Source organism: Melanerpes formicivorus, unplaced genomic scaffold (genome assembly GCF_026170545.1).
Source record: "Melanerpes formicivorus ecotype bairdi unplaced genomic scaffold, bMelFor1.0.p_v2 SCAF_47, whole genome shotgun sequence".
Taxonomy (NCBI): domain Eukaryota; kingdom Metazoa; phylum Chordata; class Aves; order Piciformes; family Picidae; genus Melanerpes; species Melanerpes formicivorus.
In genome coordinates this window covers 3,438,214-3,461,489 of record NW_027142399.1, presented here as the reverse complement: position 1 = coordinate 3,461,489, position 23,276 = coordinate 3,438,214, and the positions used below count along the sequence as shown (strand labels likewise).

General features: G+C 55.4%; 1 protein-coding gene across 3 annotated transcripts in view; it reads right to left on the bottom strand.

Moving 5' to 3' along the window:
- ST14 (ST14 transmembrane serine protease matriptase) overlaps nt 1-15,489 on the bottom strand; it is a 28,658-nt gene extending 13,169 nt beyond the window's left edge. The window contains exons 1-6 of one of the 3 annotated variants that reach the window (XM_068160038.1): nt 15,184-15,489; nt 14,787-14,933; nt 1,873-2,032; nt 1,423-1,550; nt 774-844; nt 381-541 (exon numbers count right to left, since the gene is read on the bottom strand). In XM_068160038.1, the coding sequence (XP_068016139.1) occupies nt 381-541; nt 774-844; nt 1,423-1,550; nt 1,873-2,029 (517 nt within the window). In that variant the 5' untranslated portion in view covers nt 2,030-2,032; nt 14,787-14,933; nt 15,184-15,489. Of the gene's footprint in view, nt 1-380; nt 542-773; nt 845-1,422; nt 1,551-1,872; nt 2,033-11,841; nt 11,934-14,786 lie in introns of those variants that run through there. The other 2 variants (XM_068160036.1, XM_068160035.1) reach the window with 2 other exon arrangements.
- Between the last annotated feature and the right edge of the window lie 7,787 nt (nt 15,490-23,276).

Here is a 23,276-nt window from a genome sequence, read left to right as displayed (position 1 = left end):
AAGTTGTCCTGGGACCTGCACTGATCTGGCTTTGCTGGAGGGGTCTCTCCCTGCAAGCCAGCCATGAGGAGGCTGCTCCTACCCATGCTCTGGGGAGCTGAATGGTGAAGCTTTGCCTCTGCAGGAGGGAAGATTCATCCCTGTCCCTCTCCAGATGAACTCAGAGGATAGCTCAGGGAAGGGCAGAGGGTTTGCATGACCTCTTGAATCTGCACGGCCCATCAAAGCCGCGCTGTGAAAGCCAGGTCCTTAAACCCACCCTTGAGAGTTGTCCCCAAGGCAGGGCTGTGGCCAGCAGCTTACCCCTGCAGTGAAATGTCCCCCTCCAGTGAAACATGTCCCCCACAGAGAGGCCCAAGGAGAGCAGGAGCAGCACTCACGGAAGGCGACGACCGACTCCACCTTCAGCATGGGGTTCCGCAGGCGAGGATTCCACCGCTGCACCAGGCTCTGCTTGTCTGCCATGGCCATGTCCAGCCTCTCCTCCAGGTACTTGGGCACAAGGAACTCTGACCAGTAGTAGGCAATGACACTGCCTTCGCTGCAGGGGAAGGGGCATTATGGGGTGAGAGCTGGGACAGACATGGGAGGGCTCACAGTATCAGCAGCAGCAGAGGCCAGGGTGCTTGAGGAGCCAGTTGTGGAGGATGACCACGGGGCAGGGAGAGTCTCAGCGCCAAGATAAACAAATCATGGCCAGCAAAGGTCCCTGCCAGCCTGGGGAGTGCCTTTCCTCTGCTCCCAGACAGGGCTCAGGCAGATCCAACCCTCACCTGAAGGCAGTTATCAAGGTCTCCCTGTGGTATGGGCCAATATCTGCGTGGTTCCTGTAGATCTCCTCCACCTGCAAGTGTAAAGAAGGGTGGTTGAGCACGGCTGGGAGCGAGGAGAGGGAAAGGCTAAAGACAGACAGAGCTTCAAGCCTGCTATGGAAAATCAGGGCACATACCCGACATCCCTGGCTGCAGGAATCTGCAGGGGCCCAAGAGAGGAAGGAGGAGAGTGGAGAGTCCCAGAAGTGCCCAGACCTGCACACCACAGCCTGCTCTGACTCAGCTCACCCCACTCTTCCCCGAGGGAAGCACAGCGAGCACCTGAGTCTGGGGGGAAAGGTGAGAGCAGCCATGGCTTCAGCATGGAGGGCAGGCACCCTCCTGCCTCAGCTCCCAGCCCTAGCTTAGGGCTGGGAAAAGACCTCTGAGTCCAGCCACCAACCCAACACCACCATGGCCATTAAACCATGTCCCAGAGTGCCATGGCCACAGGTTTCCTGAACACCTCCAGGGACGGGGACTCAGCCACCCACCCCAGCATGCTCCCAGGCAGCCTCCCGCCCAGCTGTGCTACAGGCAGCAGCCCCACAGCCACAAGACAAGAGGAAAACGTCCTGCTCACAGGAGGAGGGTGCAAGAAGCCTCTTACCGTGCTCTTGACCTTCTTGGCCAGCATCTGGAACTCTGGAGAGCTGGAGTCCTCATAGGCATCAACAAACTCCCAGTTCAGAACCCTCAAGTGGCCATTGAAAACCTTCCGGACAGGAGCGTTCCTATCTGGAAGGCAAAGGAGCAGTCAGAAAGGGCAGGCAGGGCTGCTGGGGCAGGGGGCTGGAAATGGGGTGTGTGGGGGCAAGGGGATGTGGCACTTTGGGGCTGGTAACCCCCTGGGGTCCTGTGCAGGGGGGGTTTGTGGTGGTATTGCCTATGCTGTGCATTTTCACTGCGTTCCCTATGTCTGGGTTTGTAAATGAAGCTTCATCTGCTTCCAGCTGAGCTGGGCTGGCAATTTTGTTGTGGGGGGGTAATTACAACCCACCCCAGGGGATAAAGGAAGCTTCTCCACGGGGCCAGGCTCCCAGGGTGTCACCACACTCACATTTGAAGTGCCAAACCAGGAGGCCAGTGACCAGGGAGAGGAGCAGGAACACGGCGACGGTGACGGCGATGACCACCCGCCGCCGCGGGCCACGCTTCTCCATCTTCTTGGAGTTCATGGCAGGGAGGAACTCCACCCCTTCATCCAGGTTGTTCATGTCCTGGGAGAGGAGAGAAGGCAGGATGGTGGAAAGGCTGCTCCCAAAGCCTGGTTTGGAGAGGTGCAAGCACAGAGCAGCCTAGAGCAGAGCGACCTGTCCCCAGCGACGAGAGCAGAAGGCTCTGCAGCCGCCCCACGGCAGGACAGACCCTGAAGGCTTCTGTTTCGCTTTTCTGCACACACCTAATTCCCTTTTGGGCCTGATACAAAGTCATCAGCTCACTCAGACTCAGGGGTGAGTCCACACACACACCCCTGTGGCCATGGCAGGTCACAAGCCCACGACCTCCAAGATCTGTGCCTGCTGGCAGCTGAAGCTGCAGGCAAACATCCACCCTCCGAAGCTGCCTGTGGCAGGTGTGGCAGCAGAGCTCAAGGGGCACAGCACACTGTAAATAGCATTCCTGTAAAGGAGAAACCAAGCTACTTCCTCCCTAAGCATCTCCTGGGCCACCACAGGCCTCCTGCACTTCTGCTTGGGGCACAACCATCGAATTAAAAGAAAGAAACCAAAAGCCCTCAGAGCACCACAGCCCCAGCCCAGCTCCCAGGCAAGAGGCTGAGCCCTCAGCCCACCACAGCGCCAGCCCAGCTCCCAGGGCAGGAGCCTGAGCCCTCAGGACCACCACAGCCCCAGCCCAGCTCCCAGGCAAGAGCCTGAGCCCTCAGGACCACCACAGCCCCAGCCCAGCTCCCAGGCAAGAGGCTGAGCCCTCAGCCCACCACAGCCCCAGCCCAGCTCCCAGGGCAGGAGCCTGAGCCCTCAGGACCACCACAGCCCCAGCCCAGCTCCCAGGACAGGAGCCTGAGCCCTCAGAGCACCACAGCCCCAGCCCAGCTCCCAGGCAAGAGGCTGAGCCCTCAGCCCACCACAGCCCCAGCCCAGCTCCCAGGCAAAAGGCTGAGCCCTCAGCCCACCACAGCCCCAGCCCAGCTCCCAGGCAAGAGGCTGAGCCCTCAGCCCACCACAGCCCCAGCCCAGCTCCCAGGCAAGAGGCTGAGCCCTCAGAGCACCACAGCCCCAGCCCAGCTCCCAGGCAAGAGCCTGAGCCCTCAGCCCACCACAGCCCCAGCCCAGCTCCCAGGCAAGAGCCTGAGCCCTCAGCCCACCACAGCCCCAGCCCAGCTCCCAGGACAGGAGCCTGAGCCCTCAGACCACCACAGCTCCAGCCCAGCTCCCAGGACAGGAGGCTGAGCCCTCAGCCCACCACAGCCCCAGCCCAGCTCCCAGGACAGGAGCCTGAGCCCTCAGCCCACCACAGCCCCAGCCCAGCTCCCAGGACAGGAGGCTGAGCCCTCAGGACCACCACAGCCCCAGCCCAGCTCCCAGGCAAGAGGCTGAGCCCTCAGCCCACCACAGCCCCAGCCCAGCTCCCAGGAGAGGAGGCTGAAGCTCTCCAAGGCAGCAACCCAGGAACATGGAAGGGCACCCACATCACACAGCCCTCGCTGCTGTCACCACCCCACAGCAGGCAGGGAGAGGAAGAGGAAGGTCTCTGTGGCAGTGCAATTGCCTCAGTGCCCCAGGGTTTCACTTTTCATGCCCCAGGGTTTCCCTTTTCATGCCCCAGGGTTTCCCTTTCCTGCCCCTCTCCCCTGCCCTGCTCACATACCTGCAGCTGCAGCCCAGGGAGCACTCAGAGCAGCTGCAGCCCCAGATGCTTGCAGAGGATGGCCAGACTATCCTCGGGCAGGTCTGAAGGGCTCAGATCCACACCCACCACCCCATCACTTCCTCTCCTGCCCAGAGCTGGCTAACCCATGCTGGGAGAGCAGAGGATGTGGTCTGCTCTCGTGTCCAGCCCCTCCTCAGGGAGCAGAGGTTCCCTGCCTGCTGCCACCAGCCCAAGCCATGACAATGCCTCACCTCTCCAGTCACCACCTTCCCATCTGCCCCCCAAAAAGCTGGACCCTGAGGTCCCCTCCCAGCTGGTATTCCATGGCTCTGTGGTTTTTCCACTCTCTCAAGCCTTCCCAGGCATCTGGCAGCTTCCTGGGCTCTGCACAACAGCCAGGACACCACAACACAAAGTGCCAGGCCAGCACAAATCCCCTGCATTCAAGCACAGTCCTGTCCTTGTCCCCTGGGGTCAGATGCTGCCTGTCCTCCCCCAGCCCAGGGCTGACACAAACACACACTAATGGCTTGGGCTGATTTGGTGCCAACATCACAAGCCCCTCAGTCAGGAAAACCAAGCAGCCAGCAGATGCTGCTGCCAGAGGGACCTCAGTGCTCCCCTGCAGCCCCAGCCTTCCTCTGCCCCTCCCTGGGGTGCAGTGCTTTGGGGTTTCACCCCTCCCAAGCCTCTCCTTGCAGGGAGGCCCAGCTCCCATTGCGCTGCTCCCCCACTCCTTCTGCCCTCTCCTTCACCCAGTCTGTCCTCTCCTCCCACCCTCCACACCTCCCCAGAGCCTCTCCTCCCTGTGGTATTTGCCCAAGGCCCTTTGCACCAGAAAGGGCTGTGGCAGGCACCTTACCCTACATGCTTCTGAAGGGCTCTGGGAGTTTAATCCCCTGCAAGCACGAGAGGGCCACCACAAACCAAGCAAGCTGCCAGCTTTCTGCTCTCAGAGGGATCTGGATTCACCATTTGACAGCTCTCCACTGCAGCATGGGGAAGAAAGCCTTCATCTGTCTGTGAGATTTACTGCCCAGGGCTGAGCAGAGAGAGACCAATGTGAGGCACATCCTCTCCAAGGTGCCAGGCTGGCTGTGTCACCAAGATCCAGCAACCACCAGACAAAAGAAAAGAGCTAGCAGAGCCCCAGAGGACAACCCCACAAGGGATACTCCAGTTCCCATCTAGTTTCCATGGTCACACAGGACACTCTTTTCAGGTGAAACCCAAGGAGACTCCAAGACAGAAGACACAAAATGAAGGTTAACTACACACAGGAAACAACTCAGCCAAAGTCAAGGTAGCCTGGAGCTTGACACATGGGCTGAGACAGGCATCTGGGTCCCATCAGCTTCCAAACCACAGTGTCAGCCTGGTTGGGGTTGGAAGGCACCTTAAAGACCATCCATTTCCAACCCCCTGCCAAGGGCAGGGACACCTCCTGCTAGACCAAGCTGCTCAAGGCAGCCTGGCTTTGAACACTTCCAGGGCTGGAGCTTCCACAGCTTCTCTGGGCCACCTCTTCCAGGCTCTCACCACCCTCACTGCCCAGAACTTCGTCCTGATGTCTCATCTTAATCCAGCTTCTTCCAGTTTGAAGCCACTGCCCCTTGGCCCAGCACCACAGGTCTGGGTAAAACCTCTCCAAGTCATACAAGGAATAACCCAAAACAGGTGAAGAGAGGCAAGCAGACACAAAGCAGCTCCCTCCTTCCCCCCCAGGGGCTGTCTGCAGTGCCAAGCCTCCCCTGGATTTCCAGTTTCTTCAGCACAAAGACAATCATTTCATTCCCTTCAGAGCTCTGCAGAAGCCTGTGGCAAGGAAAACAGCCTCAGGGGTTCCAGTGCTGTATCTGCTCACACAGAAGCTGCTTTCCCAGGCTGCTTGGGGTGGGAGGAACCTCCTGCCCCCAGGTCACAGGCAGAGTGTCTGTGTACTCTGAGCAAGGGGTTTAGGGCACAAGGTGTTCAACCCTTGGGTTTAATAAGGAGACTCCCCAGAACTCAGGTCTCACCAAACTGCCAGGACAAGGTGAGGAGAGGCTGGCAGCAGGGACACACTGGCCAAGACTCCACAGTGCTGTGGGTGATGCACTGAACACCCTCTTTGGGTTGGGTCTTTGCAGGGAGACAGCTCTGAGATGGCAGCAAGCGTCAGTGTGATTGAACCAGCAGGGAAACACAGCTCCCCTCTGCCCCCAGCACCCCCCACAGGCAGCTGCAGCCTGGCCAAGGGGAGTTAGGCAAGAAAACTCAGCACTGATCTGTCTTCAGACAGTTTCTCTGCTCTTCTGGGGGGAAAAAAAGGATGAAAGATTTTAAAGGTGTGAGAGTTCAGAGCAGGCCCTTGCTCTGTGCTCCAAAGCTGAGATGGCAATGGCACCCACAGCACCAGAACATGAGTGTGGGGGCTCCTGGGGAGGTTACTGATGTTATTACTCCTGTGAGAGGTGCAGAAGCAGCCACTGTTCATCACTCAGTGATCAGAGGTGGATATGAGGCTGGATCCAAAGAGGTTTCCCTCCCTGCCCTCTGCTCTGTATTCCAGACCTCAACCTCCCCATCCCCTGCTTTGCCATTACAGCCCCAGCTAGCTCTGCCCCCTGCCTCAGAGGGCTGTCTCCTGGGTAAGCAGCAGTGATCCCTGCAAGCCCTCACTCAGATCAAGGCAGAGGATCTGAAGCATCCCCCAGGCACTACAGGAATGCTGAATCAAGTTGTGCTGGGAAGACTTCAGACGAGTCCCTGTGTCCTGACCTCTGAGTAAGAGGCTGAACCTTCCCTGCCCACACTCAGCAGCCTTCTGACCCTTGTACCAGAGCTGTCTGTGCTCCAGCAGCACGGCTGAGCCTCTGCTGTGCTCCTCATCCCCTCCCCTGCCACCACTTCTGCCCACTGGGAAACCTCCTCCGTGGTGCTGGTCACTATCCTGTGAGCTAGGCAGAGGGCAGAGAAATCAAAAGCAAGGCAGGCTTGGAAGAGCAGAGTTCAATCAAGAGCACTCTGAGCCTTCCTTAGCCCCTGTTACAAGAGGGATGTGGAGGTGCTGGAAGGTGTCCAGAGAAGGGCCAGGAGGATGAGTAGAGGGCTGGAGCACCTCTCCTGTGAGGACAGACTGAAGGAGTTGGGGCTGTTCAGTCTGCAGAAGAGAAGGCTCCCAGGTGACCTCATTGTGGCCTTCCAGGATCTGAAGGGGGCCTAAGGAAGGCTGGGGAGGGACTGCTCAGGATCTCAGGGACTGATAGGACTAGGGGGAATGGAATGAAGCTGGAGGTGGGGAGATTGAGGCTGGAGGTGAGGAGGAGGTTCTTCCCCATGAGAGTGGTGAAGCCCTGGAATGGGTTGTCCAGGGAGGTGGTTGGGGCCCTGTCCCTGGAGGTGTTTAAGCCCAGGCTGGCTGAGGCTCTGGCCAGGCTGATCTAGTGTGGGGTGTCCCTGCCCATGGCAGGGGGGTTGGAACTAGCTGATCCTTGTAGTCCCTTCCAACCCTGACTGATACTATGAATTTCCTTCCCATGTACTGAGCTTCCCACCTCAGCTGGCAAGCAGGGAGGATCTGCACGTCCTGCTCTCACCCCGTCCATGCTTCTCCAGGCAGCTATCACCAGCCCAAGGTGACTCAAGGGCTGAGTCTCACCCTTCTCAAGGAAACTACTCCAATAAACATTATTGACACAAAACCTTCCTTGCTCTTCTCTCTGCCTGACTCACAGCTTGGATTACTTCCTCCTGCTCCTCCTCTCTCGGCCCTCACCCCTCACAGCAGGGCTCTCCACAGCAGGACCAGAGGTTTCTGGTCCCAGCAGGAAAGCCACAAGGCAATCAAGTGAAAGGGTCAGAAAGGTCTTGCTCCATTTCTTTCATGCCTCAGTTTTCCCCTGGAGCACCAACTCCATGAGGAAACCTGGGAAAGGAGTGCACACAGGTAGGTTTACACAGCTCTTGGGGGGCTCCTGCAGGCAACTCCTTCGTGCTGAGAGCTCAGGGAGAAGCCCTGTGTGTAAGCAAACCTTCCCACTCCTCCTCCAGCCACACAAAGTATTTTTAGAGAGCAACCCCAACTCTGCCAGACTGGACAAACCAGATGCAGAAGTGACTAATTCAGTCAGCAGGAAATTCAGCAGGCACACAGGGATGGTGGCAACTGCCACAGCCAGCTCTGGTGGCAACTGCCACAGCCAGCTCTGGTGGCAACTGCCACAGCCAGCTCTGGGCTGGAGATGCTTACCAGGAAGCAGGGCTACCCTCCTGCAGAGGTGTTCTCCAGCAAGAAGACTTCTGGGATGTGTACAGAATGGATCCATCTGGGATCAGGAGCTCCCACAGAGGCTCTTTGCTGGCTTGTTGGGTTCCAGTAAGACAGGGTGAGGTGTCCCAAGCACCAAAAGCCCTCTCTGCTCCCCTCTCCTCCAAAACAGATGCTCTATTGCTCTCTCAGTGCCTGGTCCACTCAACCCTGACCCACAGGAGGAGGGGGAGGCCCCTGGCCATGAGTTCCACCTGTCCCTTATCACTGCTGGTTGTTTTTCCAGCTCAAGGCAGCTATGAGATTCAACTGCTTCCCTTGAGGTTTATCCACTCCAGCCTCAGCTGGTCCACCACAGCTCTGCTGAGGGCCAAAGCTGATCACAGAAGAGCAGGTGTGCCACCAAGGCAGTCTCACTACAAGAGCCTCTCTGGCTGGCACTAATGTACACTGCCAAGGACAGGAACCTGCAGAAGACAAAGCTGGAGGTGGCCTGGGGAGGTCACAGATGAAGCAGGGTCACCAGACAACACGGTTAGACTCTTGCTGGGTTAATTACACCCTGCAGATCCCAGCCTGTGTGTGTATCAAAGAGGCAATTCCCACCTCCCCTTTTGCAGCCACACCTGCCTCAGGTGGTGGTCAATAAAAACTAAAACATCCCAAGGAGAAATGAAAGGAATGAAATCCATCAGGTCACCAACCAGCTCAGGGTGCTGCCAGCCAGCAGAGCTCAGAGCTTTGAGATCAGGGCTGGGGGTGGGCAGAGCAATGGAGAGCCAAGAAAGTTAGACCTTCAAAACCTGAGGTCTCCTGGGTCACACTGGAAGCTAACAGCAGCTCTGTGATGCTGGCATGAGGGGAAGCAGCCTGTTTGCCATGAGAGAGAGAGCCCAAAGCTCTGAAAGCTGCTGACATGTGGCATGCACAGCGTGCAGCTCCCCTCACCCAAGCAGCTCCACACCTGAGATCAGGTGCAAACCAGCTGCAAACCTCAACAGTCCCCCAGGAAGAGATCTGATAAGAACAGTCCTCTCACATCTCCTCTTATTCCTGATAAGAAACACCAGGAAGCAGCAGGCCTAAGAGCTCAGCTTGCATGAGGCAGGGTCATGCTCTGCTGCCCTACTGTGGGCAGGAGGGCACTGAAGAAGCTTTGCCAGGGAATGAATTTCTGCTTTCAGCTCCTCCTGAAGGACACTGCCAGTGTAAAATGATGACATCAGAACTAAGGAGGGGATGTGGAGCAGGAAAGAAAGGACACCAAGTCCTCCAGACTGGTGTGTCCCAAGCCTTCCAGACAGTTCTGCCTTCCAGGCACAGAGGGCAAGTGCAATAGTGAAAGACACAAGTCACACACACCTGGTCTGGAGCTCTACAGCACTCAGTGTCTTGTGACCATCCTGAGTCATATGAGAAACCAAATTCCTTCAGGTTTATGACAGAAGAAACTCAGCTTAGTGCTTGCACAGGACAGCAGAGGCTCAGCTGGCTGCCCCACACCAGGCTCTGCAGCTGGGGCCTGCAGGACAGCAGCTTCAGGCTGCTTGTGGCTGTGTTGCAGCAGAGAGGTTTAGACTTCAATCTTAGCAGTGCCTGGGGAGCAGCAGGGAAGAAAGCTACCCTGCAGGCCTGATACACATAGCTATGAGCCATAAAATTCCTCCCTACAACACAAGCCCCAAGACCAGAGGAGAAACAAGGCACAGCTGCAAACAGCTGGTTGAAAACACATCCTGCCTGCTACAGAAAGTACTGAGCAACAAACCCCCCCTCCAGCAGCCTCCCCAAGCCAGCTGCACTCCAGACCTCACTGAAACACTCCAAGCTCAGCACATCTCACCCACACCCTTGACCAGCTCAGAGTTTTGAGGTGGATCTGGCCCCATGACATTTGGAGCCAACAGCAGCATCTCCAAGCAGGCAAAGCCTTTGTCTGGCAAACCCAATCCCCACCAGCTGCTCCCTGCTCCTCCTCTCACCGGGGGGATATCAAAGGGAGCTATTTGCAGGGCTCAGCCCCGGTGGCCTTTGGATGGAAGTGACATATTCAACCCTGGGCAAGGTGAGAACCTTTGGTCCAGTCCCTCCCCCCACAGCCAGGCCCCCAGAAACGCTCCTGCAGCTCCCTCAGTGTTTTACAGAGTGAGCTTTTGTTTGCTGAGCAAAGGTCTGGCACACTTGCAGCCTTTTCCTCCTCCTGCCTTCCTTGTGCCTGTTTGCCTTTGGCACCAACAGCAGCAAAACTGGCCTGAGCAGGAGCTCTCCCACCCCAGAGAAAAGCCCTTGCACCTTCCTGAGGAAGAGGAGCAGCTTCTCCTCCTCACTGTGCCCAAGGCCTGTCACAGCTCCTTCTCCTCTGCCACGGCAGCAGACGCAGCCATTGCAACACAGTTCACGTTTGCTCCACTCTTGTATTTATTGGGAGCCAAGTCCAACGACAGCTGCTCCACAAAGGACAAATTCCACAGGCTGTTTATTGCCCTGTCTTCAGGGAAGTCCCTCCTGAAGCAGATCAGCTCCTCCTAAACTGATGCAGTTGGAGTAAAACTAATTCAGAAGCAGGGGAAAGGATTTGAGGAGGAAGGGCTGAGAGCCCTGGGGCTGTTTAGCCTGGAGAAGAGCAGCCCCAGAGGGGATCTGATCAGTGCTCAACAAGAGCTTCAAAGTGGGGGGCAAGAAGTTGAGGCCAGACTCTTGTCAGTGGTACCCAGTGACAGGACAAGGGGCAATGGACACAAACTGGAACCCTGCAGGCTCCATCTGAATGTGAGGAAGAATTTCTCTGCTGGGAGGGTGCTGGAGGCCTGGAACAAGCTGCCCACAGAGGTTGTGGAGTCTCCTTGTCTGGAGAGATTCCAAACCCACCTGGCCATTGTGATCCTGGGCAAGCTGCTGTGGGTGCCCTGCTTCAGCAGAGGAGTTGGACTGAATGATCTCCAGAGCTCCCTTCCAACTGCCACCACTCTGTGATTCTGAAGGGACCTGGCAGGCTGCTGCCTTGCTCAAACACTCAAAGCTGACAGCACCACACAACCTACCTTCTGCCAGGAGAACAAGCTGGGCAGGGAAGATCATGCTGCACCTAACAGTGTTGCCCCGACCCAGCTAGGGAACAAGGAGCTGAATGGTATCAGCAAGAGCATCTCCTTCTTGCTCCTGGCAGTCACCATGGCCCTGCCACACACAGGGCACCAGGGCTGGAGGAAAGGGAAGCAGTTTCTTGCTGTAGGCCAGCTTCTGATGGGTGCCAGAGCTGCTAGATCCTTTATCACTGCCAGGTAACAACCACTAAAGCCAGGGCTCAGAGACCAGCACCAGCCAGGCTGCAGGTGAGCTTTACAACTGCCCTGCTTTAACCCAAAAGCCTGGTTTTCCAACAGCCCCGGGGCACAGAACAAGCTCTGAAGGCACAACCCAAAGAAGACCCTCAGCCAGGACGAGCCAGGTGAAAAGCCAAGCCTAAACTCACTCCAGTTTCCAAGCACACTGCTAATGCATCACTTAATTCACGAAGCTCCAGAGCCCTCCGTTCAAGTCAGCCCTTCTGACAGCTTGAACAGGTTTTGTTAGCCCTGTTGCTAAACAACCTGTGAGCAGCTCACCTCCACCGAGTCCACCTTCCCTCAGCTCCCAAGCTCCAGCCCAACTCAAACCCCTCACAGTGCTGGCGTGGAGGAAGTCAAACACTGGCACAGATTGGGTGGGAATTCCACTCTCCCAGCGCTGCCTTTCCCTTTCCCTGCTTCACCGGGCACGGTCCCCCAGACAGGTTTCTCCTGCCCTCACCAGATGGCGGAGGGGCGGCAGGAGCTCCCTCCCTTCCCAAGCCCCCCGGGGGGCGAGGCTCAGAGGAATGGGAGCGCTGGACGAGGCGGCTTGGTGGAAAGCTGACGGCTTCTGGGACAGCCGCACAGCGCTCGCCTCCCCCCGCTGGTGCCTTACCTGCAGCTGGGCGCTGTACCTGATGCCAGCGGCGCTGGCCGCGGGGCCGCGCTCCATGGCCAGGGCGCCGGCTCAGGCCGCCATGGCGCGGCCGCTGCTGCTGCTGCTGCTGCCGCTGCTGCTGCTCACCTCGGCGCGGCTGGGCTGGCTGCCCAGCTCCTCCTCCCCCTGCTCTGGGCAGGTGCAGGAAGGCGGAAACACCCCACAGGTTCCCCCACGCTCCCACATTGCGCCTCTCCCCTTTCTCCAAGGGGAAACGAAGGCGAAGGTCGCGCCCGGAAAGTGGTTCCCGAAAGCCTGGCACCGGCCCCGCACCGGCCAAGGAGAGCCTTCTGCCATCGCCTTTGTTTAGTGAAGGAAAGGAGGAAAAGCTCTCTGCTCTCAACGGGAGCCACCCCACAGGCAGCAGGAGGACGCATCGGCACCGGTGTGCACAACAGCTTCGAGGGCAAAGCTTTGTGTACCCAAGGTCTTGTCCCTTCCCGGGTGACACCGACCGTCGTGCTACGAAATCCCGCTGCAAAGAGGACACTCTCCCGTGTCCAGCCCCTGGGACAAGCCCCCTGTTCCCAAAAACACCCGGAAAAGGCTGGCAAAGCCAAATAGTCCCTTCATCCCAGCCTGAAACCTGCTCTCAGCTAGGCTACAGCACTTTGAGAAGGAGCTACCTCCTCATCCGACAGAGGAGACCAGAAGCAAAATGAGGAGGCACAGAGCAGCCCAGCAGAAATTGCACATGGATCCGGGGGGGACACTCAGAGTGCTGCTCACATATCAGCAACAGCTCCTGGGGACCGTATGGTCAAGTATTAAATGATGTCCCCAGAGAAGAAAAGAAGGACCCAGCAGCAAAGCCCTGGGTTCTGAAAGTGCTGAGATGCAGGAGGCTTTAAAGGGGGCTTTCAACACTGAGATCTGCACTCCTGACTTCCTCTGTCGTCTTCCCCTCCTTGGAAGGATGCCTTCCCCCTCCACTCCAATATTCACATTTCTTGCATTCAGTCAAGATTAAAAGGCAGCTGGACCAACATCACCACCTTCCTTGAGAGGATCTCCCCTTCTCCATCTTACACATGTGCCACCACCCGGGACGTGCTCAGCCATCCCACCACTGAGCTGAGCCCCACCCCACCGAGTACGCCCAGCCCTGAAACTGATTTTTCCCGCATGTAAATGTCCCAGGAAGCTGGGTTTGGTGTAACAGGAGCTGCCCGGTGATTCCCATGCCCCAGGGAGGTGCTTGCTGGGTCACCTTTGTTTCCCTCAGCTCTAAAATGTCTCCTGCAGAGCACGAGTTTCGCAGCTCTTTTGCAGGTGTTTCTCTGGGTGAAGGAAAGAAAAAGAGATGGAGTCAGCTCTCTGCTCCTGCTCTTTTCCCTCTCTGCTCCTGCTGTTTTCTCGTTAGGTGCAAAACAAAACCAAACCTAATTTCTGTGTTCTCACAGAAACGCTCCTGGAGCTCCCTCGGCAGCCAGCAGAATCCCACCCGCTGAGCAGAGCGCAGCAGGAAGCATCTCCTGATTTGAGGTACTCCCCTTCAAAAGGTGCCTTTGTTAGTCAGCCCGCTGAAACTGCTGGGCTGGCTGATGTCAGGAGCTGCTCTCAGCTCTCCCCTGCTGCCCAGCCCTGCCCAGCGCTCCAGTTTTACGGCCACTCCCTCCTTCCCTACCTGGCTGACTCCAGTGCTCCAGCCCTGACTTCATCCCTTTGTGAAGCAGCAGACTTAGGGCATAAAGCAGCTGAATAGGGATAAAGCTCAACCACTGCTCTTTGTTTCTGGGTATTTCTCCTCTTCATCCCGTTTCCCCCAGGCAGCTGCCAGGCAAACACCTATGCTCTGGGATGTGGCAAGAAGCAAAGTCACTCTTCAAGGCCTAGGGTGTCTCTTAAAAGCTTCACAGGATCCCAGAATGCCAGGTTGGAAGGAACCCCAAGGATCACCTGGTCCAACCTTTCTAGTGGAGTTGAAATGAGCAGGCCCAGCACCCTGGCAAGCTGGACCAACACATCACCTTCCTTGAAAGGACATTCCCTTCTCCATCTTACACATACCACCCCCTGGGATGTGCTCAGCCACCCCACCGCTGATCTGAGCCCCATCCCACCAAGTACATCCAATGTAGGGGACTCCACTGCTGCTCTTGGGAGATTATTCCAATGTCTGACTGTTCTCAGGGGAAAAAATCTTCTTCTGGAGTCCAGTGGGAATCTCCCCAGCAGTAACTTGTCCCCATGAGCTCCTGGTGCTTCCTGTCATCCAAGCCACTGGCTTTTCACAAACTCATTCATCAGCCCAGCTGGCTCTTGGAACAAGGAGAGGTAACCAAAGCAAGCAAAACATGTACTAAACATATAGACTGTACAGCTGGGAGGCAGCTCATGTCACAGAATCACAGAATGGTTGGGGTTGGAAGGGACCTCAGGAGATCACCCAGCCCAAATCCCCTGCCAAGGCAGGGTCACCTAGAGGAGGTCACACAGGAACATGTCCAGGCAGGTTTGGAATGGCTCCCGAGATGGAGACTCCACCACCTCTCTGGGCAGCCTGCTCCAGTGCTCCATCACCCTTTAATTAAAGAAGTTCCTCCTCACGTTCAGATGGAGCTTCTGATGTTCAAGTTTGTGCCCATTAGCCCTTGTGCTGTCACCGGGCACCACTGAACAAAGCCTGGTCCCATCCTCCTGACACCCACCCTTGAAGATTCCAGCCCTAAGTGACAGGATTCCCATTTCTCTGCTGCTAAAGCCGGGGTTCATTTTGCCCCCAGGTCAGAGGAGCTCTTTCTGGGCGCTGTACAGTCCCAAAACATCAAGGCAGCCATCCCCAACCTGCTTTTGGGGTGAGACACTTCCCAGTGTCTCTCTGGTCTGGCTGAAGGATGCTGAGCCCAGCCAAGCCACCACAACAAAAGATGGAATTAAAACACCAAGCTCAAGGCACTTACCCCCCTGCGACGGCAGCAGACAGCACCAAACCTTCTGGTTCTTCCCGCTTGGGATCAGTTCACTCAAGAGAAGTTGTCACCTCGTGCTCTCCTCCTATCAGCGTGGCCACGGCAGCATCATGAGAGCAAGAAGTCGAGGTTCAACGCCTTTGGGGGGGAGAAGGAGAGTACTTTGCTTTAAGCACTGCTTAAATCTGAGAGCCAAGAAGTCCTTCTCTGTCACAGCTGTAAGCGAACTCCAAGAGCTAAACCACTGCGAGCAAGTTCCAAGAGCTCGATCCCCAGGAGAGTCCCGGAGGCGGCAGGGATGAGCGGCAAACACTGTCTGGAGAAGCAGGATACTTCAGCTCCCAGCCACGGGAATGCCATCCACGTGAAAGAAGAGAAAGCTGCTTACATCAGAAAGGAGGCAGGTTGCCTGGGGTGGGGGAGAAGTCTTCTGGAGGCAGTTCCCGGGAATTCTAGCAGAGGAGCAGCAGCCACCCGCCAGCCACAGCAGCAGGGAAGGGGAACTCCAACGTGGGACGGGCGACAAAGGCTTCTCCTCCCTGCTGAGTCTCACCGGGATCCTGATCCGTGTGACTCCTAAACTCAAATTTCACCGACAGTGCCCTCCCACCCAGATTCCTGCCAGACAACCCCGAAACCACCCCATCTCTGCGAGCTCAAACCTCCCAGCCGGTCCTGCAACTTCCCCGGCCACACAAAAGATTAGGGGGGGAGATAAAACTCACAGAGTGTCCTGTTACTTTGCATTCCAAAGAGTAAATAAAAGGCTGATTCAGTGGGAGGAGAGGAAAACGTCATCCAAAGCTCTGCGGTTTCCAGCTGAACCAGCAACCCCCTCCGGGAGAGCAGAGGTGAGCCCTGGGTACGGACGGAGGGATGGAGGATCTGTACCGGGACAGCTCTTCCTGCTTTTGGGCCCAAGATAAGCTGTCTTGGTGTGAATCAGCCTCTCCATCTGCAAGGCAAGGAGAATAATTACCGACTTGGGAGGACAGCACCTGTAAAAGTGCAGTGAATTGTCCTCAGCCGGCCACATGCTGCTTGGAGGCAGCGCAGAGAGGCGCGGCCGCTCTTCCCAAGGCTGCTCAAGGATTACTGTGTCATTCAGATGGGAACTCATCCCTTCGTCTCAAATGCTTCTCCTAACAGCTCTGGAGTGAGAATCCCAGCACAGTGTCAAGTAGCTTTGCCCTCCTGAGATCATAAAGCTGACCAGAACAAAGGGCACTGGGGACCAGCTCCATCCTGTGGATGACAGGAGTCTGAGAGCAAGCAACGGATGTGATTGTGCAACAGACTTCAAGTGAGAAAGTCCACCCCGAGCCCTCCAACACCAGACAGCTCTGAGACTCACTGTCAAAATCCAGGAGGATCACTTCTTGTGCCTCTGTTGCTCATGGTGCCAGCGACAGGAGCCTAAAGGGAATCCAAAGCAGTAGGAGGCACACCACAGGACATAAGCTCACTGCCAGGGCTACACTGTTAGCCGGGTCTCCCTCTTGAGCTCTTCCAGGGCTTGGGAAAGCAGAGGAGCTGTGTTTTGCGAGCCGTGAATCAGCAGGCAGTGTTTGGCAGCCCGACTGTAAGCCAGCGGAGCGGCCGGGCCTGACCGCCCGGTTTCTGCCACTGGGTGTTTTGAAACCCAGCTGCCTGCTGCGGCACGCCCAAGATGCAGTCAGTTAAGGTCCTAACAAGCTGCGAACGCCGGAGACCGAGGCTCGACTTAGCTGGGGAGAGGTGAAGACAATGGGCTGCGATCACCCATCTCTCTTGGGCACATTGCTGCTTCGCCTCCTTCTTCGCCACAGGGAGCTGAAGCTCAGGCTTAGCCTCTGGGACCTCAGCGGTTTACAACCGAAACAAGAAAGCAGCAGCGCTGATTTTTTCACCTGTCCCTCTTATTTCCTCCACTTGGTCGGGAGAGAGGGCAAAGGGATGTGGCATGGGGGTTCTTTGCTGTTTTATGGCCCAGCTCCTGCCATTTGTCAGACAAAGAACTGCTTGATGTGGTCTTGGGTGATAGGTTGGACCTGATGATCTTTGAGGTCTTTTCCAACCTTATTGATTCTATGATGCTCATCGATTCACAGAAGGGTTTGGGCTGGAAGGGACCTTCAAGATCATCCAGTTCCCACCCCCCTGCCATGGGCAGGGACACCTTCCACTAGACCAGCTTGCTCAAGGCCTTGTCCAACCTGGTCTTGGACACCTCCAGAGTGTTTCTCCTCCGGTGGGGCACGGGGAGACTGCACACACTGTTGGAAGCAGGAGAACTGGCTGTGAACTCACCCAGAGAGTTCAATCTGCCAGAGGTGAGGAGCAATAGGTGCTCTCCCAGGTGATGCTAGTCCTCTTCAGGATGAGGTGACAGGTTGGGTGAAACACCTTGCTGGCTAGATCAGGCTTGCAGACCTGCTCTGGTCCATTCCCCATCCCCAAAGCATGATCAGTGTGTATAATGTTTGTCTGGAAACTCTGCTCCTCTCTGTTCTAGCATCAAGGTGTCCTCACTTTCTGTGAGCTTTCAGAACATCCAGCCTACACCGCCTTCAGTTCATGAAAAACTGGCAAGCTCTGACTTCCTTTCCCATGGCTCTTCCACTGGTTCAGACACTGTTGCTGGCTTGCAAGCCTTTGTGGGGTAAGGGTTGCCCATGAGATGAAGAAGGGCCCTCAGATTCCTTCTATGAGATGTTAGGGAGACCTGCCTCACCTTGTGACCCATCTCAGCTCCTGAGAGAAGAGAGCACTTCTCTTGAAGGACCAGTGAGCTGGGGACAGTGCTTCTCTGCCAGCAGCTGCTCTCTGTGCTGCCTGGCTTGTCAATAACAAAGCAGGGGAAATACAGAGATGAAATCAGTGCAAAGCCTGATCTAGGTGTGTGGACACAGTGAAAGCTTTCTTCCAACTGGCATCAGAGAGTCACAGAACTGTCAGGGTTGGAAGGGACCTCAAGGATCATCCAGTTCCAACCTCCCTGCCATGGGCAGGCACACCTCACACTAGATCAGGTTGCTCAGAGCCACATCCAGCCTGGCCTTAAGGAAAAGGAGCTCCTGGGTTTGCTGACTCTGGACAGGCACAGTGCCCACCTATCAGGGTGCCCAAATCACCTTTTCTCAATACAAACTGAAGCCCCCAAATAGAATGAATCCTCTCAGCCAGCCAGGAGCCCAGCTTCCAAATCACAAAGGGCTCACCCCTCTCTTGCTCTCAGCTATCTCAACACCCTGCCTACACCTCCAAAGGAAGAGGGTGCTAATTTCTGTGACAACAAAGCACTTATGGCTTGGGGGGAAATCCTCAGCTTCTCACATGAGCACCTTCCCACCTGCTCTGCTGTCCTAAACAGCAGTTTAGAACAACCTCATGAAGTTTATCACTTATGATAAGCTACCAGAAATCACACACAATAAAACTGGCTGAGAAGTTAACAGCTCCTCTACCTCTGCTCTGCACCAGCATTCAGGTCCTTTCACAGCCAATTACAGGGGTGCAAACCAAGCTGGAAGTGCACTTGCTGTAGAGCAACACCTCAGAGCAAACCTCAGTGCAAGGGCTTCCCAAGTTACTGCTTGCCATTAAGCTTTTCAGGCCACCCCAGCTAAGAAGCAGAAATCCCTTATAGCAGTAAAGCAGTGCAAAGGGAGAGCCAGCAAGCTGCAGTGACTCAAGAGCTCCTGACTGCCCAGACTCATCATTTCACTGCCTAATTGAGAGCACAATAATAACTCAGGTCCAGAGGAAGCCACCAAGCTGGAGCACCTCCCCTGTGGGGGCACGCTGGGTGTGCTGGGGCTGTACAGCCTGGAGAAGCCTCCAGGGAGACCTTAGAGCAGCCTTCCAGCACCTGAAGGGGGGGACAAAAAAGATGGAGGGAAGCTTTTTACAAGGGCTGTAGTGAGAGGATGGGGAGGGATGGATTGAAGCTGGAAGAGGGGAGATGGAGACTGGGGATTAGGAAGAAATTCTTCACAGTGAGGGTGGGGAGACACTGGAACAGGCTGCCCAGGGAGGTTGTGGATGCCCTCTCCCTGGAGGTGTTCAGGGCCAGGCTGGATGAGGCCTTGAGCAACCTGGGCTGGTGGGAGCTGTCCCTGCCCATGGCAGGGGGGTTGGAACTGGATGATCTTGGAGGTCCTTTCCAGCCCAAACCATTCTCTGAACCTATGAATCCTCACCTGACTTACAAGCAGCTTGCTCAGGCAGTTGAAAAATCCTCACTGCAAATACTTTTTCTTTGAGTAACCAACCCTCTTTTCCCACGTGGAGGAGCATATTTTCCTCTGTATGCCTGCTAAATGCCAAGCAGCCATTGCTTCCCCAAGCACACTCTGAAAAAAAACCTCTTCCTTGGCTGCCAAAACCCCATTCAGAATGACACATCCACAGGCTGAAGTCACTCCCTGAGATCCAAACACCACCAGCAGCAACTCTGCAGCTCCTTGGGTAACTCTTCAAGCAACACCAGCACACCAGGCACAGCAGCATCACCTCTGGCAGGTTTGTTCTCCTACCTTCCAGGTTGGGATGGCTTTGCTCTGGCTCAGCACCACCACTTCTTGGTGCTCCCTCCTGTATTTGCTAGGTGTCTTCTGCTCTCTAAGTGTTGCTGTGACCCCACCTCACCCTAGAATCATAGAATGGCTTTGGTTGGAAGAGATCATTGACTACAACCATCAACCCAACACCACCATGGCCATTAAGCCATGTCCCAGAGTGCCATGGCCCCAGGTTTCTTGAACACCTCCACAGGGATGGGGACTCCACCACCACCCTGGGCAGCCTGTTCCAATGCCTGACCACTCTTGCAGGAAAGAAATTGTCCCCAATATCCAACCTGCACCTCCCTTCTTCACAGTGAGAGTGGGGAGACACTGGAACAGGTTGCCCAGGGAGGCTGTGGATGCTCACTCCCTAGAGGTGTTCAAGGCCAGGCTGGATGAGGCTTTGAGCAACCTGGGCTAGTGGGAGCTGCCCATGGCAGGGGAGTTGGAAAGTGGGGCTGGCTCTGAAGGACCAGCAGGTTTCTGCTTCAAGGATCTTGGTTCTGGCAGGTTGTTTCACTCCGGGTCTTGCAAAGTGGAGGACAGATAATGTCAGAAGATCTTGCTGGAAGGCTCTCCAGATTGCTTTGGTGAACACTTTGAGACATATGGAATTAAACTGGCTGTGAAAATATCTTCCCTTGATTGAGCAATCTGCAGGCCTCAGCGTTGGATGCCATCAAGAAGATGAATCCATCCTCCAGTGGATGAATGCACCTTGAGTAGGTCACTTCACACAAAATGTGTCATCCCTAAATTAAATCATTAGAAGCCCCAAATTTGAGCTACTCATCCAGACTGCTTTTTATAGTCCATGGAAAGACATGGTTATACCCAGGGAGTGATTCACCCTGCAAGAACCACGTGAGGGAGGGCAAATGATTTGCCCCCCTGGAGGTACCAGTGCTGGAAAACACATCCTGGGGTGACCAGCTGTGATTTATCTGCCTAGAAGTTCAACACTCAAGCTCAGATGAACCAAACCTACCACCTCATTCCCTTGAGCAAACCATATGCTTCCTCTGCTCCTTATCCCCAGCTATCCCATCACTTACTGGTCCATAGCAGGGTTGGACAGGGAGAGTAAGGGTGGGAGAAATGGCATCAAGGTTTCAAAAATGCCTTCAGGTTTCACTCCAGACTCACAAAGCTCCCATGAAGGCAGGTGGCAAGTTTCTATTCCAACAGCTTCATCAGCTAGAGTGATAGAATAGAATAGGATAAACCAGGTTGGAAGAGACCTTCAAGATCATCGAGTCCAACCAATCAACCAATCCAACCCACCTAAACAACTAACCCATGGCACCAAGCACTCCATCAACTCTCCTCCTGAACACCTCCAGTGATGGTGACTCCACCACCTCCCCGGGCAGCCCATTCCAATGGGCAATCACTCTCTCTGTGTAAAACTTCTTCCCAACATCCAACCTAAACCTCCCCTGGTGCAGCCTGAGACTGTGTCCTCTTGTTCTGGTGCTGGCTGCCTGGGAGAAGAGACCAACCTCTTCCTGGCTACAACCTCCCTTCAGGTAGTTGTAGAGAGCAATAAGGTCACCCCTGAGCCTCCTCTTCTCCAGGCTAAGCAACCCCAGCTCCCTCAGCCTCTCCTCACAGGGCTGTGTTTCAAGACCCTCACCAACTTTGTTGCCCTTCTCTGGACACCTTCCAGCTAGTCAACCTCCCTCCTAAACTGAGGGGCCCAGAACTGGACACTGTATTCGAGGTGCAGCCTAACCAGTGCAGTGTACAGGGGCAGAATGACCTCCCTGCTCCTGCTGGCCACACTGTTCCTGCTGCAGGCCAGGATGCCATTGGCCCTCTTGGCTCCCTGGGCACACTGCAGGCTCATGTTCAGCCTACCATCAACCAGCACCCCTAGGTTCCTCTCTGCCTGGCTGCTCTCAGCCACTCTGACCCCAGCCTGTAGCACTGCCTGGGGTTGTTGTGGCCAATGTGCAGAACCTGGCACTTGTGATGCTGCCCTGAAGTTTGTATCAGAGTGGCTGATTCATTAGGGTGGTTGAAGGACCCAGTGCAGCACTGAGGATCCTCTTTGATACACATCAGATCTACCAACACAAGTCAAGCAGGGGTCAAACTGAGGTAACCTCAGTGAATTTGTAAGTGATGTAAGCAGTCCTCAGCCAGAAGGGGCCTGAGGTCACCATGCACCAAACCCACTTCAGGCAGGACCAGGTTCAAGAGCTCAGTCTGTTGTGCCTTTGTTTCATGGAATGATAGAATGGTTTGGGTTGGAAGGGACCTTCAAGATCATCCAGTTCCAACCTCCCTGCCATAGGCAGGGACACCTAACACTGACCAGGTTGTCCAAGGCCTTGAACACCTCCAGGGAGGAGGCACCCACAGCCTCCTTGGGCAACCTGTTCCAGTGTCTCACCACCCTCATTGGAAAGAACTTCTTCCTAACCTCCAGTCTAAATCTCTCCTCAAGCTTCAATCCATTCCCTCTCATCCTTGTCAGAAGCCCCTCCCCAGCTTTCTTGCAGCTCCCTTCAGGTACCTGAAGGCTGCTCTAAAGTCTCCCCAGAACCTTCTCTTCTCCAGGTTGAACAGCCCCAACTCCTGTGTTTTGCAAGATGAAAAACAAGCAATTTTTTCCCCAGGTACCTAAATAATGTGCCAGTGGCTGCAGGGCATTTGGGAAAGGAAAAGCAACTGCTGAAAATATGCAGCTCAGTGTCCTCCACCAGTTGCTTTTGAAAGGGAAGACTTGAAGTGACCCTGAGTTCAGTGGGTTGTAAGGGCATCCTGCTGGGGTTTATAGATGCAGATTCCCCTTCCTGACTTAACTAGAAGAGAGCAGCTGTTTAAAAGAAAGGTCAGAAAGGCTTTGAATGGGTTGGGGCAGTTTGTGTGTAGCAGGCTCAGCTCTTGTAAGCAATGATTACCTGATGTTGTCTTGCTGGAAACAAACCTAATCCATGGGTTTTGAAGAGTCAGCAAGGCTCCTGGCTAATTAGGGAGGATCTCCCTGTGATAAGAGCAGGCTGCATTCCATTTTTGAGTTGACAAAGGCATTAGAAAAGAGGCAGCAGAGTGCTTCAGGCAAGGGAAGAGATGGATGCTGGAGAGTGTCAGTGCAATGCTTTCTCTAAGCCTCCTTTCCTCTGCACGGAGCTGGCACCCTGGAACAGCTTTCAGTTTCCCAAGCAGATGGGAGCAACCACCACCCTCAGCCACCAAAAAACTACCCTCAGCCCTTCCCTGCCCTTCAGCCTACTGCACAGAAGTTAAAGGTTACTTATTAAAAACGAGGGCAGTAGGCTAGAGGTTATTTTTCAACCAGGGGGGGAGCAACTGGGTGGCAGCTGAACCATGCAGCAGACTGCACTTTGCTCCAGGCAGCTGGGAGTAAACATGCAGTACCTAACCCAGCGTGCAGCACCTCCAAAGAAGCAGCCCAGGTGGTGATTTGGAGCTTTGCAGAAAGAGCATCAGGCTTCAGAAGCAGAGAACTGGCCTAAGTGAAGCAGCAAAGCCTCCTCCATGGAAGCGTTCGAGGTCGTGTTGGATGAGGCCTTGAGCAACCTGGGCTAGTGTTAGGTGTCCCACGGCAGGGGATTGGAACTTTATGATCTTCCAAGGTCCCTTCCAACCCCTAACACTCTGTGATTCTGTGACTGCCTCCAACCCAGCCCTGAAATTGGCTAGTGGTTGTGCAGAATGACCAACACAGCCTCACTCAGCTCAGCCAGCACTGGAGAGCACTGAGCTCCTGTTCTTCACATAGATGACATCCACTAACATGCAGCTAGGAGTAAACCAAGCCTTTAAATGAAGACTGGGAGAGAAAGCAGGTTAGAAAGCAGCATCTTCTGAAGAAGATGGACAATCTGTTAGCTCTGGGCAAGCCAGGCAATCAGGGCACACAAAACCACCAGCTGCACAAAACCACACGGAGATGGTAGAGAGA